This window comes from Cynoglossus semilaevis, chromosome Z (genome assembly GCF_000523025.1).
Source record: "Cynoglossus semilaevis isolate Cse_v1.0 chromosome Z, Cse_v1.0, whole genome shotgun sequence".
Classification (NCBI taxonomy): Eukaryota; Metazoa; Chordata; class Actinopteri; order Pleuronectiformes; family Cynoglossidae; genus Cynoglossus; species Cynoglossus semilaevis.
The window spans coordinates 7,829,008-7,850,758 of record NC_024328.1 but is presented as its reverse complement, the minus strand read 5'-3'; the positions used below and the strand labels follow the sequence as shown (position 1 = coordinate 7,850,758).

General features: G+C 38.8%; 4 protein-coding genes across 9 annotated transcripts in view; 2 read left to right on the top strand and 2 right to left on the bottom strand.

The window, feature by feature from the left end:
• LOC103397614 (flavin reductase (NADPH)-like) overlaps window positions 1–963 on the top strand; it is a 3,609-nt gene extending 2,646 nt beyond the window's left edge. Inside the window, exons 4-5 of the mRNA XM_008335941.3 lie at window positions 1–53; window positions 329–963. The exon at window positions 1–53 is cut by the window's left edge and continues 112 nt beyond it. Of these exons, the coding sequence (XP_008334163.1) occupies window positions 1–53; window positions 329–486 (211 nt within the window). The 3' untranslated portion in view covers window positions 487–963. The remainder of the gene's footprint in view (window positions 54–328) is intronic.
• A 170-nt stretch (window positions 964–1,133) lies between these two features.
• On the bottom strand, window positions 1,134–15,474 carry LOC103397615 (long-chain-fatty-acid--CoA ligase ACSBG2-like). 3 transcript variants are annotated; one of them, XM_008335943.3, is made up of 16 exons: window positions 15,373–15,474; window positions 14,158–14,273; window positions 12,725–12,786; window positions 12,431–12,618; window positions 9,344–9,624; window positions 8,497–8,585; window positions 8,072–8,192; window positions 7,902–7,982; window positions 7,566–7,715; window positions 6,872–7,039; window positions 6,451–6,632; window positions 4,641–4,874; window positions 4,224–4,441; window positions 3,724–3,863; window positions 3,396–3,639; window positions 1,134–2,115 (listed from the first exon to the last, which is right to left on the bottom strand). In XM_008335943.3, the coding sequence occupies exons 3-16, from the start codon at window positions 12,742–12,744 to the stop codon at window positions 2,024–2,026; spliced, it is 2,208 nt and encodes a 735-aa protein (XP_008334165.1). In that variant the 5' UTR covers window positions 12,745–12,786; window positions 14,158–14,273; window positions 15,373–15,474; the 3' UTR covers window positions 1,134–2,023. The 3 variants fall into 3 exon arrangements, with proteins under 3 accessions (XP_008334165.1, XP_008334164.1, XP_008334166.1); XM_008335942.2 differs by lacking the exon at window positions 14,158–14,273 and having other exon boundaries at window positions 15,373–15,465; XM_008335944.3 differs by lacking the exons at window positions 14,158–14,273; window positions 15,373–15,474 and adding an exon at window positions 13,715–14,120.
• A 499-nt stretch (window positions 15,475–15,973) lies between these two features.
• hint2 (histidine triad nucleotide binding protein 2) lies at window positions 15,974–18,974 on the bottom strand. Of its 4 annotated transcripts, none has more exons than XM_008335950.3 (5): window positions 18,948–18,974; window positions 17,716–17,853; window positions 16,514–16,618; window positions 16,320–16,392; window positions 15,974–16,232 (listed from the first exon to the last, which is right to left on the bottom strand). In XM_008335950.3, the coding sequence occupies exons 1-5, from the start codon at window positions 18,957–18,959 to the stop codon at window positions 16,141–16,143; spliced, it is 420 nt and encodes a 139-aa protein (XP_008334172.1). In that variant the 5' UTR covers window positions 18,960–18,974; the 3' UTR covers window positions 15,974–16,140. The 4 variants fall into 4 exon arrangements, with proteins under 4 accessions (XP_008334172.1, XP_008334170.1, XP_024908910.1 ...); XM_008335948.3 differs by lacking the exon at window positions 18,948–18,974 and adding an exon at window positions 18,549–18,750; XM_025053142.1 differs by lacking the exon at window positions 18,948–18,974 and adding an exon at window positions 18,432–18,735.
• Window positions 18,975–19,198: 224 nt separating this feature from the next.
• mrps30 (mitochondrial ribosomal protein S30) overlaps window positions 19,199–21,751 on the top strand; it is a 6,094-nt gene continuing 3,541 nt past the window's right edge. Inside the window, exons 1-4 of the mRNA XM_008335945.3 lie at window positions 19,199–19,934; window positions 20,238–20,383; window positions 20,615–20,720; window positions 21,094–21,270. Of these exons, the coding sequence (XP_008334167.1) occupies window positions 19,322–19,934; window positions 20,238–20,383; window positions 20,615–20,720; window positions 21,094–21,270 (1,042 nt within the window). The 5' untranslated portion in view covers window positions 19,199–19,321. The remainder of the gene's footprint in view (window positions 19,935–20,237; window positions 20,384–20,614; window positions 20,721–21,093; window positions 21,271–21,751) is intronic.

Genomic DNA, 21,751 nt, shown 5'->3' with positions numbered 1-21,751 from the left:
CATCAGCTGGACCGTGGTCAGACCGCCTGGACTCAAGAACCTTCCAGCCTCAGGTTAAAGCAGACACACTGTTGTCATTTAACAGCTCTATTCAATGCCTCTGGACCTACTGTATTTAAATAGAATTATTGTTTTTGCCACATTCATCTATTAATTTTTATTTTAATGTCTGTACATATCATAAGTGGTTATTGTTATTCAAAAATAGAGATTAGTCTTTCAGGAATTCAGATGATTTGTTTGTTTCCTATAACTTTTTAGACTAAAACAGTTGTGGTGATGTCATCATGATGTCACCGTGTGATTCTCATCTCTCTGACATTTACAGCTCAAGAAATTCTGACACACGAGGGATATTTTGTGCCTGCAGACAGCGGTCATTCTTCAGGTGGGTCAGTTGCCAGAGGTGACGTGGCCCGCTTCATGCTGTCTCTGGTCAGCAGCAATGCGTGGGTAAAGAAGGGAGTCGCCATCGCCACCAAATAGAATCAAAAATATTGTCAGTAATTAAGGACTACTTGATTTTAGACTGACATTTTTTCAGGTTCTGTGAGACCAGTGACACTTTTATTTACGAGTCATCAGTCATTGATTGAACATTAATCAGTCATTAATGTTCGTAATAATAAATTTAAAGGTTTCTTTATCATGTTTGCTCTGGTGTCAGCTTTTTTGTCATCTGTTTTATAAGCTGTCACTTCTCTGAAGTCACACCAGTTAGACCAGGTCTCCTTTTGAGGAATAGCAGAGTCAGTAGTTACACTAACCAAACATGTTCTCACGTTTCTACTGTAGTGTTTCCTTATGTAATGGTTTTTGTATTTTACTACTGTAATTTTACTTATTCCAACAGTTTTGTTTTCCAATGCTGATTAATTCACGGCTAAAGCTTCTGAACTTCCCTGAACTGTTGCTACTATTCTCAACAAACACAGAAAATAAAATATCAAAGTTACAACAAAACAACTTTAAAAATAATTTGACATGTACAACCTCTGCCCTTCATTGAGGACACGCCCCCCACTTTGGCAAATACTCCCTTAGGTGTTATTATGCACTATACAAACATACTTGTACACCTTAGAGCTGCAGTATATACTGTAGTGCACAACCAAAAATAAACTGCACACATACACAGATGAAACTGACTTTATAAACATGAAATCACAAAACAAACATTTCACATTTAATTTGTCAAACTGTACATGGAGATGTATTTATTTAAATGCAGGCCTTTTACAGTATTTTTTGTGTTTTCATTTAATAAAATCAGTTTGAATATTAACATTTAAACATTTTATATTATGTTCAAACAATTTTCATGACAGCATAACACTTCATCAAAGATAACTTCTCACCTACAGAGGCCAGTGTTGCAATAAAAAAAATGTAAAAACTGAAAACTGGCGAGAAAAATATTGTAACTGGTAGTGTTTGAAAAAAAAATCAAAAAACAATATATGCACGATCTGGACTTGCTAGTGGAAGTGGAATAATAGTTTATAATTGTAAATTACCTTCATCATCCATTGATTCCCACCCTGAACGACCATGTCTTAAAAATGTGTTTTGGGAGAAAAATATCATTTAAATATAAGATAAAAAGAAAACAAAAATCAACGTGTGTGTGATGCTAGAAAGTAATTGTTCTGCAACCGTAGAGATAATCCTAGGAATCACTAGAACTGTTTCTCAGGTCTTGTGATGATGTAATTAGTAAAAAGTCTGAATAGACAGTGTACGGTTCTCTTATACCACATTTCCTCACAGTAAATGGCAAACGTTTGGCTCTGTTTTGTGAGATTTATTTACAAAAAATTGCACATTTGCAGTGCGACTGTGTTATCAATTGACAGCTTAAATATTGATTAGCAACAGTTAGCATCGAGATACTGCGTCTTTGTTTTGCACTTCATCCAGGTGAATCAGAGCTCAGGTTTCATTCTTAACCTATTGTTGGACTCAGCCCATTGTTCATATAAATATGCCCCAGTGCTTCTCACCAGCATCTGAGCTGAGGCCTCTACTGGTTGGCCTGCGCCACTGCGTACATTTCATTTATTTTGTCCTCGTACATCTTCACGACAATCGGTCGCCTCAGTTTCATGGTGGGTCCTGCAAAGATAAAGAAGAAGGAGAAGATAAGGAGATAAATTATCACTGAGCAAAACAAAAAATGGTTCACTTTTTTTTTTTTGCATCTGGTTGAGAGATAGAGATGAGATTTTACAACTTGTCCGGAATGTTGTCTGGCCCACAGCACAGTCACAAGACTGGTGATCTGATTACAGTGTGATTACCAGCTCTCTGCTGCACTCTTAAACATTTCACCCCGTTCACCTTTGTAACAGTTTCGGTACTGACGTCATGTCAAAATGTGCGTTTCATCTGAGACACATCACATTTACATGTGATGTTTAATGTTTATTAATGTTAATGTTTGATTGACTCAGTGAATATCTTAATCCTGTCAGTGAGCTCACAGATGTGTGACTGACAGAGATTCTGAGACACCTTTAATGATTTTATATTTTCAAAATTTGATTCTCATGTGTACTCCACGCTTTAAATCTGGAATACTTGCAGTCTTAATAGCTCATTTATAATGTAATTGATTTGTTAGGACAACTACTGAAGGCAGATGAACAGTTTATCAACTATTATCACTGATCTGCTGTTTGGAAAAGAAAAGACAGGAGCCAGCATTATATGACGGGTGTGGTTGCCTGAAACATCCTAAACATGCTACGGCTCCAGAGAGTACTGTATATCAGATGTTTTACATCTGAGGAATGTGTGGCAGGTGAATAATCATAGCTACTATAGATACTGTATACTATCTGAGACGTTAAGAAGAGGTGTTTGACCTGATGGAACTATAGTTTAATTTTCAACAAATCAATAATAATAATAATCAGTGCAACTACTGCAGTACAACAGCTAAACATGGGGGAAAAATCTGGTTAAAACCATTAAATGTAGTAAATGAAACACAAGACTTACATGTATATGTGTAGACACACACACACACACACATATATATATATATATATATATATATATACACACACACTCACATAGTGTCAAAAAGTCAAAAATAAACTTAATCCCTAGTCTTCATTGTTTTACACTGTGGTGAGAAGCTGCAGAAAAACCCTAAGGTACCAGGATGTCGTGCAAACTTTACACAAAAGGATCATTATTATCTAAGCTTTTTTTGGAAAAGGGAAGCAAAATCTTTAACTGTTACACCACTGTGCATTTGTGATTTTAACAGTTGTAGCAGCAGAGATATCTGCCATGAAGAGTGAGTGAATGTGCCACAGTCAAAATGTGCTTTCAGTTACGACATGTAAAAGCAGCACACAAAGCTTAACTAAACCACAGTCACTCACCTAGTTCTCCTCCAGGGACGGAGAAGTCCTTGTCCAAGATCACCCACTTCTGGACCTTCTGTGCGTTGGACGTAGCCATGGCGTTGACTCGCTCCAATCCCTCCTGAATGGCTTTGTAGATAGCCGGCTCCCGGTTGGCTATGATCTCCGACACTTTAGTTGCCGTGACACCGTGCTGCTGACAGTAGTCCAGGGCCTCGGGGCTCAGGTCGTCTGTGGGCTCGCCGTTGTCGTCCATGACACACTGAGGGGGAAGGGAAAAAAGTCAGAACTTTGTTTTGTTCCTGTTGTCTAGACGTTTTTGTTGCAGCAGTGGCGGTCTGGTTACTTTGAGCGTGAGCAGCATGGAGAGGAACTTGAGCTTGTCTCCGATCAGCATGACGTTGCTCAGAATCGGCACCTCAGCCTTCAGCTTATCTTCAATGGGCACAGGAGGGATGTTCTCTCCACCAGCAGTGATGATCAGCTCTGAGACAGAACAGAATGCAGGGTTTATTTATTTTAATATTATTTTTATTAATAATTATTATTTAAATATATTTTTAATTTCATATTTTTTCATACCAAATACAGTGTTGTTTAATTCATCTCGTTCAAGATTAGGTTAATTTGTATAAATCTTTTTTTAAATATTCTATTTTAACTGATTAGTGCATTATCTTTTTAATGGGTTTTTAAAAATGGCCAAACATGTCATTGTTGGCTGTTGGTTGCAACGAACTTTCATAAATTATTTTCTTAGACCTATTCCTAATGAAGGAAAGAAAATGGCATCAATCACTTCCTTCTTCCAAAACTCAGAAGAGACTCTAAAGGTTTTCACTGAACCTTTGATCCTTCCTGTGATGAACAGGAATTTGTTGCGATCGTGTTTTCCGAGGTCTCCAGAGTGTAGCCAGCCGTCCTGGTCCAGAGCTTCTGCTGTTTTGTCAACCATGTTCAGGTAACCCATGAAGATGTGTCGACCCCAGAAACAGATTTCTCCGATCCCTTCATTGTCTGGGTTTTCCAGCTTTGTCTTACAGCCTGGCATCACTTTCCCACAGCTAAGAAGACCAATGATAGAGTTAGCAGTGAACAACATTAGACCCCGGGGTCCATGTTTCACTTTTAATCTTTGAGTATGAGAAGGATTTAATTTTCCAAGTCCCTTAATTTTCTAGAAGAAAACTCCAGACAGATCTTTTTACTGATTGTCATAAACTTGAAATTGGACTGAAATCTGATGAATATTCTCCTGCTGACCTGGTGATGCTGTAGTCGTGATTGACAGACACAGTGTGTGGACCGGAGCTCTCGCTCATCCCGTACAGCTCCATCAGTGGGATGTTCAGGCTCATGAAGTATTCCAGGGTGTCTTTGGAGATGGGCGCGGCGCCTGTGAAGCAGATCTTGCAGCGGTCTAATCCCAGAGCAGCACGCACCTTCTTGAAGACCAGATTATTTGCCAGCATGTAGCCCCATGGCACAACATTCTCACTGAAACCCAGAGGAGAGAATACACTTCACACTGGGAGAATGAATGAAATGAAAGCAGAATGAACTCATTTAATCCAAATATAGTTACATCGAGGACAACTGGACGAAGAAGGTTTTTTATTTTTTAAGACGTTTCACCTCTCATCCAAGAGGCTTCTTCAGTTCTGACTGACTACGTGGAAATTCTGGTATTTAGCCTCAAAGGGGGCTGCATATCTGTAACAACCTCTGAATTACAGAGCCAAACAAGAGGAGGACGAGGCTAAGGAACAGTCTCACATCAGAGGAGCTTTAAAGACCTGCAGCTACCCTAAATTGGGTCTTCTCCAAAGCTACCAAAACCAACCAGAAGAACAGAGAGGCGGACAGTAACAAACAGGAACAACATTGTCATTCCTTATGTGGCCGGGACCTCCAAAAAACCAGCACCAAATTCCTGTCCATTTTAAACCCACCAACACTCTCAGACAAAGACTGCTTTATCCAAAGGACAAATTATTCCCCAATTTCGTTCTAACCAAACATAATGACAATAAAGACTATTCTATACCTCACCACAAACAGAGCAACGTTGTATATGCAGTACAGTGCAGTGAGGACTTTACATTGGGGAAACTGAACAACCACTGTACAAGCTTATGCAACAACACAGGAGAACCAGCTCCTCAGGGAAGGACTCAGCTGTTCATTTACATCTTCAGGACAAAGGATACACTTTTATGGATGAGGATGTACATATCCTCACCAGAGAAGACAGATGGTTTGAGAGAGGGATGAAGGAAGCAATCTACGTAAATCTTGGCTGAAATATCTTTCCTGGGTACAGGCATTCCAGCTGTTTGCAGCTTCAGATGTTACAATGGTATCTTGGTAGGCTGTCAGAGCAGTTCAACACGTTACTGCAGATTAGATCACTGATGGTGATTAACACATCAGTACGTGAGGAATGAGCGCCTTGTTTGATAATGACAGTGTATGAGCATGTGTTGGACCACAATTGGCCATAGAAATGCAGAACATTTGTCTCCACAGAAAATCAAATTAATTTGATAAAAAAAATGTCATACAGTTCAACAAGGACAAAGACGTCATTATTGAACTAGTCAAAGCTAGTCTCGTTTAGGGTTAGGGAGATGGCAGGGGCCTTTTTTCTTTATTATTTCTATTATGTTTGTCATGTGTTCGTGTTTGTGTGTTCCATGTCATATATGTATATATTTTTCTCAGTTATTAAAATACACAATACACCATTTAAAAATAACATCCATTTTAAAAAGTTCTTCCACTGTTACACACTGGAGCTACTACTGACATCATGTGCTTTCAGTTCAAAGCTGCAGGGGGATTGAAGACAAATCTGGCTTTGCGCTTTGTCAAAAATCTACCCATTCCTCATGTCCTACACCAGAAAATGTTTAACAATGGTAGGTCAGTCAGGCAGCAGACTTAGTTTCACCTTAACTTCCTCTGCGTCTCCCTGAGTATCACCCTTTCTTACATGTGGTAAAATTATGTAAAACACCCTCCCCCATCCCCCCAACCACTACCACCACCAGTGTCAAAGAACTGCTCTCACCCATTCATGGCACTGTAGTTGTACTGCAGTCCAATAGACTTGGCCCAATTTGCCACTCTCCTTCTCATTGGGGATGCCTTCATGCCCATGGCTTTCATCTTCTCCTGCATCTTCTCCCACACTCTGGGCACTCCCAGGAAATAAGTTGGTCGAGCCTCCCTCAGTGTGGTCCCTAATGAGCCCTGAACAGACCATACAATAAGAATACAATTTACCATGTTTTACCAACATTATATGCAAGAACAGGTTAAAATGGCTACTAAAGGTTTACTACCTTTACTGTGAATGTTTATTTTTTGTAATGATCCCCATTATTGCTAAGTGGCTATAGGGCCATTTTGGAATTCTAAAGATCACTCTTATCATATTAATAAAGGAGTTACACTTTGTTCTTCTTTTGTTTGTACAAAACAGTCCTCACCTTGAGTGCATCTGGATCGGCAAAATAGACAGTTCCTCCAAATGTCATGCTGAGCCAAATATCCACCATCTGTGCAGCAACATGGCTGAGCGGTAAATAACTGACCAGCACCTCGTCACCGTAGGAATAGTCCACCAGTGTAGAGGCTGTACGGGCTGTCCATGTCAGCTGTACATGGGGTGGAGAGAAGAAAAGACATTTTATTTCAAGTCTCCACCTGCATCACCTTCTACCCACAGCTGACACACATTCCAGACATAATTGCTAAAAATAATGAACTGAGGAAATTGACCAATGGAATATTTGTCGCTGACTCCACCTCCTGCCATAGTATATGTAGTGCAGGAGGTTTTCAATTTTAATCATTTACATTACATTACATAAAATTAAATAACCAGGCAAAGGTAACATTTTTCTTATTTACACTGAAATAAATATACATTTTATAATATTTATATATTATATTAAAATATGAGGTGATGTATTAAAAATGACCATGTCTACATATTACTGTCCTTTTTTGTTTTACAGTCACTTTCAATTATGTTCATTTATTTCAAGCTTAAAAATAGCGACTTCTTGTTAATGTGGTTTTATTTGTGTTTTGTTTTCGTTTATCATTTAATCGTAAAGTAAATATAGGAATAATAAAATGATGTGTTAGACAAGGCTTAAATACGTTCAGTTAACTCACGTTGTCATGGCTCAGCATGACTCCCTTGGGGTTACCAGTGGTTCCAGACGTGTAGATGAGAGTGCAGCACTCATTGGCTCGAAGGCTGTCGATCCTAGCGTTCAGCTGCTCATCAGGAACATCTGACCCCAACTTCATGAACTCTTCCCACTACAGACATACAGAATTAATAAGACTAAGAAAGACTAAACTCAGCCTAGTTTTCAAAACGCGTAGCTAACTACACTTCTAACATTAACAGTAAGAAAGATTAGTCATTACATGCACACAATGTGTTCTCAGTCGAGACCACATGTCTATTTATGCTTTATTACTACAGGAGATGAGAAGACATACTGTGTATATGAATGGTGCCTTCTGCTGCGGCTCGCCCCTGTACTGGACAATGGCTTTCAGATGAGGTAGTTGATCTTTGACCTATGGAGACGAACAAGTAAAACAACATTCAAGCCTTTTTGTTATTCAACACATGGTACATGTTCACATGCTGAAATTCAAATCCTGACCTGCAGGATTTTATCAAGCTGTTTCTGGTTCTCCACCACCAGGATGTTAGCCTCGCAGTTAGCAGCTACGTACATACAGGCTTCGGGTGAGTTTGTCGTATAAATGCCAGCAGCCAGTCCTCTGTAAAGCAAACCATGCACAGCAGATTAACAGGTCATACTATTCAACATGACATGAGTGGTTTTTTTTTTGTTTTTTTTTTAAATAACGTAAATTTTGACTCTAGTTAAATTTCTGCTGTATCTGTGGGGAGCTCCAAAACAATTGTTATCGTTCTGTTTTTAAATAATTTCAAAATCATTAAGTAATTCTTAATCCAGTGTTACACAAGACACAGGTTTCTTTAAATCGATCAATACATCAGGTGCAGTTTATTAGTCGTTGACTTCCTGGAGACAAAGTTGTTCATTTATTGTGTTCTTACCCAGCAAAAATGCAGCCAATGTCTGAGATGAACCACTCAGCCGCATTGAATCCCAAAATACCCACACCGTGATAGCGCTCCAGGCCCAGCTACATGCAAACACAAAATCAAAAGATCATTTTTTTATACCATGAAACTACAGTGAAAGGCAATACCTCTTTTGACCTACATCTTGGTTTCAAAAGCCGCACCATCTCATATATGGTGCAAACATGACCATGAAACAGGAGACGTAACACAAGCTGTAAATTTCACACACCCCTGTCTAAGTTTCAGCGATCTTTCTTACAAAGATCATAGCGAGGCAGGACAAACCAAAAACAGAGACATTTTAACACAGTCATCATCGCTGGGTTATAAATACAGAAATGGACAGGAAAAACACTGACTTGGCTCTGTCCTCTTGTTTCTGCTTCTAAAATGTGACAGTGACACAGTGTAATTAAACCACAGTAAAATAAAAATATACCAATAGGTAAATGATTATCCAGAGAGAAACACTAAGCTCTCACTGCAGTGGAACAGCAGAAACTCCAGGGACAATGGCACAAACTGTGCAGAGACTTCAGTTGTAGATTCATTAAGCACTATTTTGTTGATTATGTATATTATTGTTTGCTCTTTAATCATCTGTTCCTGAAAAGCCCCTGTGTCTGTTTTAAAATAGTTAAAAAATATTTTTTGTGCATCTTCAAACAATAATTCTGTGGCAAATTGTTGTACATAAACAGGAAAAAAATTTACCTAAAATGGTTTCATTACAATGAGAAAGCTACAAAGAACTCGTGACTAGGTTAAAGAACACACTACAGTCAAAGTCTAAGTTGCAGAGTGAGTTCGGACAAACCTTGAGGAAACTCTTAGCAGCTGCTCGACACTGTTTGTAGTATTCCCTCCAGGTCAGCGTGACCCACTGACCCTCTTTCTTGGACTTAAGGGCTGGATAGTCTCCACACTGTTCCACCGCCTCCAGGAACAGCTGATGGACGGTCCTGGGAGTCTCCGAGGCGATGCCTGAGCCCTCCATCCTCAGCTTGACCGCCTTGTCTCTGTGGGTGCTCCATAGCTGATCAGCAGGAGTCAAAGTTGCTGTTCCACTGGCCCTTACCAATGGAACTGCCTTCGGTTCTATTGAAGGGCAACAAGGACATTTACCTGCCATTAATAACAAGTCAAGATCGCTGACAACCACACAACACTACCACACCAAAACATACACACACACACAGTAGGCTTCCACTGAGATGCAAGTCTCAGGTGTGTGGAAGGATAACAAGTGTGGGAGGGTGAGATCCGCCTTCTGTCCCAACAGAGGAACATGATTTGCAGAGAAGCAGGGAAGGCAATGCTGTCATCTGAGACAAAACAGGAAGCTTCATTTTAGTAGCCATGACCTACCAGTCAGGTTTGGTTAGATCCAGAGAAGTAGTGAATGGCTGACACAGCTCTTTATAAATGCCCTGGGGGGTTTAAAGCTTTTGTGAGTCAAGTGTTTGTTCAGCAGCTTTTAAACTGCAGCTTACCATTTTCACAAGTTTTATCATATCAATTGTTCCTTAATTCACCCGTATAACGTTTTAATTACATTACCTTTACATAACTACTTCCTTGATTAACGTTCATATTTTTTGACATATGACTCTAGACTCTAACTGTACATTATTATTTTAACCATAACTATTTCCTATTTCCATTTAAACTCAGAGACCAAATCTATAATCTGTAATGATGAATGTGTTTCAAACAGCAACACATAATGCCACCTAAGAGTGCAACACAATGAAAACTACAACAGGTCATTAGTTACAAAACTGGGCTAAAGGTTAACTGTAGATATTTATGGAAAATCATTTTATTTTATTTTTGTTGGCATATAATGTACCTCTAGAATTGCTCTAATGTAGTGTATATATATATATATATATATATATATATATATATACAGTAGATATAGTAAATACATCTTAACGGTCAGGAGCACTGACAATTGCTCTACGACAACAAAGCTACTAAGCTACTATTCATGTCATAAAAAAAGTACTTACTTTATGCATTGTTTATCTTGGCTCACTAGAGGAGAAGTCACATTTATGACTACATCAATCTGAACCGAATGTTTAACAAATCGTCTTGTTCGAATGACTTTGCGAATGTACGCAGAGCGCAATTAAGATATATAAAGAAACCATGTTGCCTTTTTTAAATTGGTTTCTAAGTGCAGCACTTGGATAGTTTTATTTGTAACTGCAAGAGGCTCGATTCTGATTGGACGAATTATTGGTAAATGTCATATCCACTAAAACTGTATTTCACCGGAAGTTCATGAACAGTGGGTCGGCTCGAAAGCAAAGCTCTCGCATTATGAGACAGGTGACTGAAACCGTTCTGAAGGGGGAACACAATGACCCATCAGACGCTTAAGTTTACACTTTCACAGTTGACCCCAAGGCTCCACCTAACAGGGTGGAGCTGAAGTAGCTTTATTGTTTCACACCTAGAGTATTTATTTGCTGTACTCTCCACCACCACTTAGAACTGAAGAAGCCTCTTGGATGAGAGGTAAAATGTCTTCTTTTAGAGAATTCACGTCCAGTTGCCTAACAGAACTTTTTAAACTCTCGCATTATGAATATGCAAGAAAAACTGAACCGGGAAAACAACTGTATGAGAGTGACGTCTAGAGGTCAACAGCAACCAGGTACGTGGTATTTTCTTGGAATGCACCATATTTTCACGTCAATACAAAAAAATAAATAAATAAATGAAAGATATATAAATATAAATAAAATAATTGATGATTCGCTGTGGCAACCCCTGAAAAAAGGGACAACGCCTAAAGAAAATTTATATATATATATAAATATATATGTATGTACTGTATATGTATATACACAGACAAAGACAGAGATATCTCATTTCCCCTCAGCAAGTAAAATGAGGAAATTGAAATAAGAAAACGACTATGACTTGACCTCTAATGTGGTGTGATCTGATAAACTGATGCAACTGACAAGGCTAAAAATAAAGATTGGTATATAATGTAGCAGAGATAAATTTATATTTAAATAGCTGTGCCTAAAAGTTCATCAGCAAGCAGTGCATCATGGGTCACCATTGCAGTAATCCCACTTGCAGCCTTTCTCAACACAAAGGAATTTATTTATTAAAATTTAAATAATTTAGTATTGAGTATTGATTACACTGTTAAATACTGATTAAAACAGTTTAAAGCTAAGATATACGGTGTTTGTGGAGGCACACTGCTGTTTAATCAACTATGAAACTATGTGAGTAGGTGGCAGTAGTTCAACACAATAACGCCAACTGCAGGTGAATCATTAACATGAGCTTGCTCAGTGTTTTTACTACAGCTGTTACTCTTTAGTGCTATAAACCAGTGTGACACAGCATGTTGCTGTGATTATAACATAATTTGATGTATTTTATGGCATAAATTAAAAAAATGAATCACCAACCATATGTTTGTGCTGCAACCATACACAGATGTAAACAAAAGCAAAAACAAATTGAAAATTTATATTAACTTGGTAAATTAATTTCAATAATTTATAGAAAAATACAAAAAAGAAATTTCATTAAATACTAAATTTGGAAGGATTACAATAATCCCTAATCTCGGGTTGATTCTCTTCACAATGGGCATCCTTTGTAAAGAAACTGGCCCAAAACACGTTGCAGTGGTGAGCACTGACAACCCAGAATTTTTTTTAAATCATAATTTGCATGAATTAAAGTCTGGAAAGTTTGTTTGTTTATTCAAAAGAGACAATGTCAGGATTATCAGGATAAACCAGCGGCAGATGTGAATTATTATAGATAAACTATTAACATTTCTAGGAAGACACATTTCCTAGAGTTTTAAAAACTGTAAATTAGTTTAGATTATACTATTTTTATTTCTTTTCATTCTTACCAAGTGAGAGTTCTTTAATATCTTCCACTAGTGAGTCCAGAGTCTGGTCCACTGTCTCTGCTGTGCTTGAACATTGCGTATCTCCATTAGTTAGGGCTGATGCTGCACTCAGCTCGGCTGTGGTGGCTTCTCCATTCAGGGTGACAGTTGAAAAGTCTGACAAAGCCTGCTTCCCCACAGAGGGAACACTGGAAAAAGAAAATAATTTAAGACACAAAATAATTTGATATTTACTAGTTTTCTTCAACACTTGCCATAACCTAAAAGACTTGTCTCTAACCCACATCTACATACCTATCATTATGACCATCCATGTGTGCAGTGATGCTTTGGAAAACCACGTCCCCTTAGATTAGCTAGAAACAGAGAGAACAGAGTATCAGCACGGTGAAGTAAAATCCCCCAAACTCATAAAGATTAAAGATTGTGAAACTGCACTGCTCTGCTCATTTATACGAAACCAAGGTCCTCTAACAGAACTGCAACAGGTCAGAGCCAATCAGTGATCAAATGATGGAACGAGCCCCTGTCAGAAAGCAGGAAGACATTCATATGTAGTACTTCCTGACTCACATGTGGTTTGGTGAATTAGATTTAGAAAAAAAAAAAAAAAAGGTGCATCATCTTATTCACAATTAAGAATTCACAATTAAGTCCTGTTTTAGATAATAAAGGTACAGTGTTGACATGGGGTATAAAAATCTACAGCTGAGGAAGCTTTTTTTTTAAAATTACCTCAACATATATCAAACTAGGTTTTAGTTATTCATGAAAAACTATATATATATTTAACATATATATATATATATATGTTAAATCATATTAAAATTTAATTTCTGCACATTGAGAATGACTACGTTTGGCCTAACTTTTAATCAAAGAACCTTTAAACAAAGATCCAGATGAATAATGCCATCTAGTGTCCAAAGGGTGTTACAAAAACAAAAATGAAACGGAACCACCCCCGAAAGTCATTTTTAAGAAGGTATTCATACGTTATTCGTTTATTTGTCCTTGGTTTGTACTTATTACTGAAACTGTTGCAATTGTCACTTCAGACTATCTCTGTAAACCAGTCAAGATTTCAGTCTGACCCCTGCATTTTAAGATAACTTTGCTCAAGATTTCTGCAAGCAAAGTTCACGCAACTTACAAATCTAAAGTGTGGCAATCATAATTGGCCACCACAGCAACATCCTTGCTCCAGAATTGGTAAATGTCAAATTAAGTGCACAGAAGAATAGATTCAGAGAAACTGTCAACTTGGAGAGGTTCATACGTCACCTGTGAAGGTTTTCTCAGCTTCAGAAAAAAAAACCCAAAACAGTAGAGACTCATCCCAGAACCAAAGAGAATGTCAAACAAAGACAGGCCTTGAAGCTGTGGTTTAAAAGACTGACTTGGTTTTTAATGACTTTAAACCATGAAAGTCAAGGAGCACATTCAGCGGGGGCTTCCCCTTTTCTGAGTCATGTGACCACATCAGTGCTATTTACCATAACATAGCATAGCCACAGGCTGCTCCATTAAGACTGCTCCTGTTACTATGGTAGAATGCTGTGTCACCAATCAGTTCATTCAGAATCTAAAGAAAAGCGCAGACAGAAACAGCATTTTCTGTTGCATTTTCTCAGCATGACCCTAATATCTGAATCACTGTCATCACATGACATTAAAGCAACACTGTGCTGTCCTGTTTACTGAGTAGTTACCAAATGCTGACCTACCTTGTCCAGAGACAGAGCAGAATGGCATCAACCAACCAGAGTTGTCAGGTACAACATCAACCTTCTTCAACCTTTGGCCGTCACAGGAGCTCCACTGCTCTGAAGGCAGTATCAGCCTATAGGGGACATGTATGAGGACACACACTCACGCCCTCGTCAAGAGACTTGTGCAACGCTTTGATCACCTGCTGCTGAGCCGTGTCCACGGAACACAGACCCACCGTCCAGCTTGAGCAAAGGTCATGACTGAGAAGGGACAGTTACCTGAGACACTCAGAGCCCGAAACCGGCTTTGTTTGTTTTAATTATAGCTGGTGACAACAGTTGGCAACGTTGACAATTCAAGACACTTTAAATATTTACTAGAGTATAAACCTAGGAATGCATGCATAACATGGGTTGGTGTGGTGCATAGACTTTGTCTTGACCCAAATTGACCTGCGCAGGTTTCAGTTATTACTGTCTCATGATGGCCATCTGAGAAAATAATGATAAAACAAGATAGGTTGTCTCCTGTTTAAGGGAAAGATAAGACTTTGACCCAATGCAGCATTTGAACAAATCTTGTGCAACTTTTTTTTCACCACTTTAAGAGACAAGATTCTCCTTCTGACCCATAGTGGTGTGCAAGAAGGAGAGCATTGTGTTGTAAGTAAATATAGGCAAAAGTTCAGCCTTAGCTGACACAGAGTAACCTTACTGCGAGACACCAAGGTCAGTGAATCACACCACCAAGTCACACCACCGCCACACCCACCCTGGGCAGCAGCCATCTGTGGGGTTTGTGAATAATGAGAACAGGAATTATCATGTGCCATAAATTATTGTAATGCGTTAAGGACTGTCATATCATATATTATGAAGAGACAGGGTTTTTTTTAACTGTGGGGTCATAATATATTTATATTCATTCAATCATTCACCTTCTACTGATTAAACATTTTCAGGGGGAGCTAGAGTCCAGTTTGCCGTCCTTCTCAAAGCCACGTTCACTTGCACTCACATTTATGCATATGGTCAATTTAGAGTCAACAGTTAACGCTAATCCCCACCATGCAAGTTGGACTGTGGGAGGAAGCAAGGTTACCTAGGGAAAAAAATCATTCTAAACAGAAGGACCAATGAAACTGTAGATCTTCTTGTGTAAGGCACAATCACTAACCAGTCTCAACCGTGCGGCCCTTGTACGTTAAAAGTAAATTAAAATCTACTTACCAAATTTGGAGTACCTGAGGAGGCAAGACAGTTCTGCCTAGAATCTATGATAATCCCACTGTATCTAGGACTAATGATTGTCTTTGGTTTAATGTTGCTGTTTTTCTTTCTCATTGAAGTCTTTGATTAGGAGTGCTTTGATGACAATGCCTTTGATGCATATTTACTCTCTAAAAACTTCCCATACCTTTTGTTGTGTTTCTTCATAGTAATTTGAAATTACTAATTTCAGATTTTTGCTATATTTTTACATCGAATATCTAGAACACAAGGTGACATTTTGTCTGGTTAATAAAGTGGACATATTTGGTGGGAAATGTACTCAAAACATGCAAGTGTGTTCAGTGTTTTATCCTGTATCCTTATTGACGATATCTGACATTTTCTGTTTTGTCAGTTCTCAACGAGGTATTGTGACATCTGGCTCAAGTGTTTTGACATTTGGCTCCATTTTATCGGAGGGTCTCAATGTGTTGTTTATATAGTCAAAATGGGAATAGTTCAAAGTCAGCAAATACTCTGTTTGTGCTCTGTTTGCAGTGGTCCTGGTCGTCTTTCTCTCTTTTATGATAAAACCATGTAAAGACTGCAACAATCAAACTTCAAGTATCAAAAAATGTTACCTTTTATTTTTTTATTAATAATTATTTTTCATTTGAACATATTTAGATGTCACACTGTGTCTGTCAAATCAGTTACGTATCATGTCACACTCTGTGGATTAAGGACATCAATTAAATCTAACAGACAATAATAAACACCACACAATTATCCCGGGGGCCACGTCATCTGTCTTCCTCCTAGAACGTGGATGTGAAGGTGGTACACTGACTGAGCACCGTGTTTTCCATCATTGATCACTGAAAAACATCAAGAAGTCAAAAACATGAACGACTTGACAAAGGCCACTGGTTTATACAGCAACAGTAACCAACATGGTAACTCACCCACTCTGTATCCTTCTGTAAGAGACTCTTGTTTTGCCACATTTTTGGCAACAACCAACAGATGTCCCAAGAGCTGGAAGTTTAGGATTTAGGATTAGTTTAAGTGAGAATTCCAGCAAAAAATGTTTGTGCAATCAAGAGTTGGTAAAATGTAGAAGTATGTGAATGATGAGTGTCTGTATTTACTGACTTACCTCAGCGTCGTCAGCTTTCACAGCACTGATTCTTGGAATAGGAATCCTCGTAATGACCAGGAAATGAACAGGGGCCTGTGGGTTCACATCCCTAAAGGCCAAACACTAACAAACAAAACGTGAAGTTAGAGTAGAGGCTTCTGTAAGGACCGATTCACAAACTACATCTCATCTTTTTTTAAGTTACTTTGCTTTGTTGTGGGGTCTATTCCAGATGGCTGTGCTACAGACATTTAAACATTCTGGAAAGTTTTCCGCTTGTTAGACTAGTCCTTTTCTCTACATTAGTGTTATAGCTGATGCCACTGTGTTTCTCCCGCAGCGCCAAACCATGTTATTTATGCTTACAGATTGTTTTAACCACTGGGGTGAGAGAGTTTACCTTTAGTGTGTCAGCAGCACTTGTTTCCACAACAACAGTGTTGAGCACATGTTCCTCCTGGGTTTTCAGTCTTTGACCTTTGTGACAGTTTTCAGTTCCCAAGACATTTTTTAGCCTCAACTGAGGTGTTTATGATGCTTAAATTATTGTCTTTTGATTTGTAAATATTCAAATGTGTTATATGTTAGGGCATGATTTAAATATGATAAGGAGATAATAATAATAATAGTAATAATTAATCATTTGAACTTTATTGATCTCAAATTTGGGAAATTCTTGTGTAAACAGCAGATATGCATGCCAAGCATGTGGTTCCTCTGGGAATCAAACCTAGACTCTCTGCTTATAAGCCAGGCATGCTAACTGCTACACTATGGAACCAACCAATACACATCTGTGTACAAAACATCAATAAACTACAGTTTCTCTATGAACAGTTTTTGCATGGACACTTTGTCTACAAGTAATTCTGAACAGAGTTCTACACAGAATAATTTCCTTGGCCCTATTTTTTCCCCATTTATCCAGGTTTAGATAAGGTGTTTGAGGGGGACAGAAAAGTTTGGTGTCCATGTACACCTCAGATACCTAGTTTTAAAAAATTCCTCCCTTAACCCAGTGGACCACAACCCTGTTATTATGATACCAGCTCTTTGGCTACTATGGTGTTCTTTAGAAATCACTACACCATCTGTTGTAAATACAACACTACTGTCAAATTATGCCTTTCTTTTTTACTTCAGTTAAGAACTAAATGCCCTATTTTTTTTACACAAACTACACAGACAAACATTAAAGTTCTGATTATTGTGGTGTTTACCTTCTCGTCTTCATAAATAATATCTGCTGGGATGCTTTTGTCAATCACTTTGGAGAAGATGGTGGGAGCAGGGGAACCGTACTTCTTGCTGGCCTCCTCTGCTAGCTTCACCTCATCGTGTTTGGTGCATAGTTGTCTCTATGGGACACAGAGACACGTTACACAGTGACTATGTTTAAATGGACAACTGTTAGACTACTTAAACTGGAGAATAAAAACTAGATTGTGTTAAATTTGTTCTATACAATATCAATGTGATTATAATACAGGAGCCAAAGTCATCATATCATTGATGTCATATTTTTACATATATTTTTGTAGAGTAACTTTTAATTATATCACAATGCTTAACTAATACTGGATTATTGATGTGATACTCGACTATTGAATGCACGTATAGCATTTTGGTCCAGGTATGTTTTTAAATATGATTTGTGCTACGTTACAGATGCCTTAGGTTCCCGTTCTCGGTACAAATTAGATATGACTCGTGTGTTCACATTGTCGTCATAGAGATAAAACAAGTGACCTACACATGAGCCAGAAAGAGATGATCAAAACTTAACTGTACATATAGCCATGGGGTTTCATTTTATGGTATATTTGTGGTTTTTAATGTAACGTCACCCATCGAAACACACTGTCTAAGAAAAATAATACAAGCTTCACATCTAACAATTTACATTTTTCCCCCTGCTAACTGCAATAAACCAAACCTCTGCAGCCTTCCCCAGGCCATGAGCAGAGGTCTCGTCCACGCGTTCAGCTGCAGCTACTGAAAAGTACACGTTTAGGAGAATAAACACAAGTCCGGTTACTCTGGGAGCAGCTACCTCGACTCCACACAGCCGCGGCAAACGGGGTAGATGAGCGGCTGTCACGAACCGTGGCCGGAAAATCTGACGTAAATACATTTCTACACTCAGATATTACAGTTTCTTGAATAAACTACGCACACTTTTCTGCAGTTATTAATCCCTAAACAGCCACGTAATCTAAAACTGCAGCCAGCAAATCGAAACTCACAATGAAGCCAGGTTACACAGGAACTTACGCCAACGTTGCTTTCACGTACCTACTGTTGGTATTACACATACAACTTCTTACTTTATTGTTATTAAAAACCACATGCATATAATTTAGGCATGATATGTCAAATCACCTTTACCAGATGTGAAAGTGTTTGGTGTCAACCCTTAACGCATCCAACAGATAATAATTGATTATATTACCATGATGGCCATATTTCCGACACCAGGCGATGTCGGAAAGGCGTCATCGCATATGCGAGTGACGTTCAAAATCTTAGATGGCTACAATGTTTCAGAGTAGGTGAGCATTTAAATGTGAAACGTATGGCCATATAATATATCCCACAATGCTGTTAGCGTCCCACACATTCTCAGATATCGTAAAAAAAAATACAACGAATCCTACGTAATCGCGTGGTTAAATTGAGATTTAAAATGTTATCTTTAACTCAGAATGTACATTTATACGTCACATTGGCACAAAATGCAATTCCAATTTCAAACACGGGGAGGCAGTAATAAACACTAGTGTCTCATGTCAGTCAGACATTTTCAAAAGAACAAGGCTTTGCAACATGGCGTTACGCACACGGCTGTCCTTGCTGTTTTCCAAAAATCTCCCACCATTCAGACATGGGAGTTTCGTCCACACTGAGGCGGTGGTTAAGGAGCCAAACTACCCCCCTATTCTTCCCTCTCTTACGGCTAAAAGCAAATCTGCGCGGCAGCGGCAAGTGGTCGAGCATGTCAATAAAATCTGTGCTGCACCGTTGGCGGAGAAGCTCTCCCTCGTCACTCGCATCCAGTGGAAGAAATACGTGGTTTACCCTCAGACCTTCGCTCGGAATGCAGATAAATGGTACCAACACTTAACAAAAACAACTTATATTCCTGGTCTACCCGAAAAATTCCGGAGTCCAGAGAGTCCGGAGAAGACCACTGAGAAGGAGGGTTCGGAGTCGGCCGCAGCTCCTGCCGCAGGTCTGGATATTGACGATGAAGCATTTGCGGTCATCCGCGACCTGGTCACCCAAATAATTTTACAGGAGCACTGGCACACGAAGAAACACACACCCTTCTTGTACCGACGACAGGAGCTGTTGGTGGGACCTTTTCTGAGGAACCTGGTGACTGAACTCACTTTTACTCTTGCCAAATTCAACCCGCTGTTTCGCCTATGCAGTCTAGGTATGGATGTTTAGTGGTTGATTTTAACTAAGCAGTTTGTTTTACATACTTTACTGTTTTTTGCACTTACCTTTTACAGTACTACAAGAAATATAATGGGTTTTTTGCCATACACACATCACTAACCAATTCATTTTCATTTGCAGTAAAATAATTGGCTCCAGTCTTAGTAATAATCATGTATATATTCGTTAATTATTTTAATTATTTAGTTAATTAGTTGATTTTAATTAATTTAGTGATATTATACACAACTGCTGGTATTGCAATGGCATGTATTACACTGCTTATTTCTTTCATCAGATATTAACCCACAAGTGAACTTCTATTGGAGAAGAGGTCAGAGAATTATCCCCAGGGGCCACCGAAAAGGTCGCCAGGAGCCAACCCGCTTCCAGATTGATGATCATCCAAACTGTCAGATTAGGATCACAGAGCAGCTCCCGCAGGTAGATATTTAATCCTGAATAATCACACTTAGCTTTACCAAATACAAATTGCTTCAAATGTCCTGAAACATTAGCAACATTCAAAGACCTTTTCCTGGATTTACATTATTTTCTACACTTTCTACCTCTTTGTATTTTTTAAATCTTAATACCTCACATGTAAGAACAGTGGTGAAGATACCACTGACATTATAAAATCACTCTCTTGTTTTTCTTTCTAATTTCTCTTAGTTTGCCCAAATGGAGGCATTTTATGACGCTGAGGTTCCAGAGATCACCGTTTCCCCCGACAAGATGCCATTGTTTAAACGACAATATGATAACCACATCTTCACAGGTAACCTGGTAACAAGAGGCCATTGTCGTCATAGGGTCTTGGTTCCACTGCCACACTGTTCTTAATGAGACATATCCCATGATGCACTTTAGGAAACGTTACAAGTTAAGAAGTGTATTAAAATGTAACAGTTCGATGCCAACATTGCATTACCTCATGCTGACACTAGAGTGCACCAGTGTGCACATTTTAATGACTAGAGAATATAATGAAACTAACAAAGTTGGTGTCAGTGATAAGTGGTGGTTTTGAATGCAAACAGAAGTGGGTTTTTTTACAGGTCAAAATTACAATAATCACATTTAAATGTTTCAGTTCTGAAGTGTCTTTTAAGTTTTACTTGAAAAACCCATCAATCTTATGTTAATACCAGGTGCTAAACTGCCGGACCCAGCACGTTATGGTCACACTCAGTTCCATTTGGTCCCTGATCAGTACCACAGAGACCAGATGGCTAAACGGGGGCATTCTGACCATGTGGAGGTTTTCCTCAGAGCCAATGCCATGGCCAGTCTCTTTGCTTGGACAGGAGCTCAGGCCATGTACCAGGGTAAGTTAGAAACCTGAATACTACTACCACCACTACTACTTCTTCTTTTTCTTTCGGCTTTGTCCCTTTTTCAGGGGTTGCCACAGCAAATCATTGATTTCCATCTGTCCCTGTTCTCTGTATCTTCTACTCTGACTCCAACTACCTGCATGTCCTCCCTCACTGCATCCATATATCTCCTCTTTGGCCTTCCTCTCTTTCTCCTACCTGGTAGCTCCATCTCTAACATTCTTCTACCAATGTATCCACTGTCCCTCCTCTGCACATGTCCAAACCATCTCAATCTGGCTTCTCTAGCTTTTTCTCCAAACCATCCTGTCTGTGTTGTCCCTCTAATGACAGCATTCCTGATCCTGTCCATTCTTGTCACTCCTAAAGACAATCTTAGCATCTTTAACTCTGCCATCTCCAGCTCCGCCTCCTGTCTTCTGCCTATTGCTACTGTCTCTAAAACATACATCATTTTATTTATATTAATATA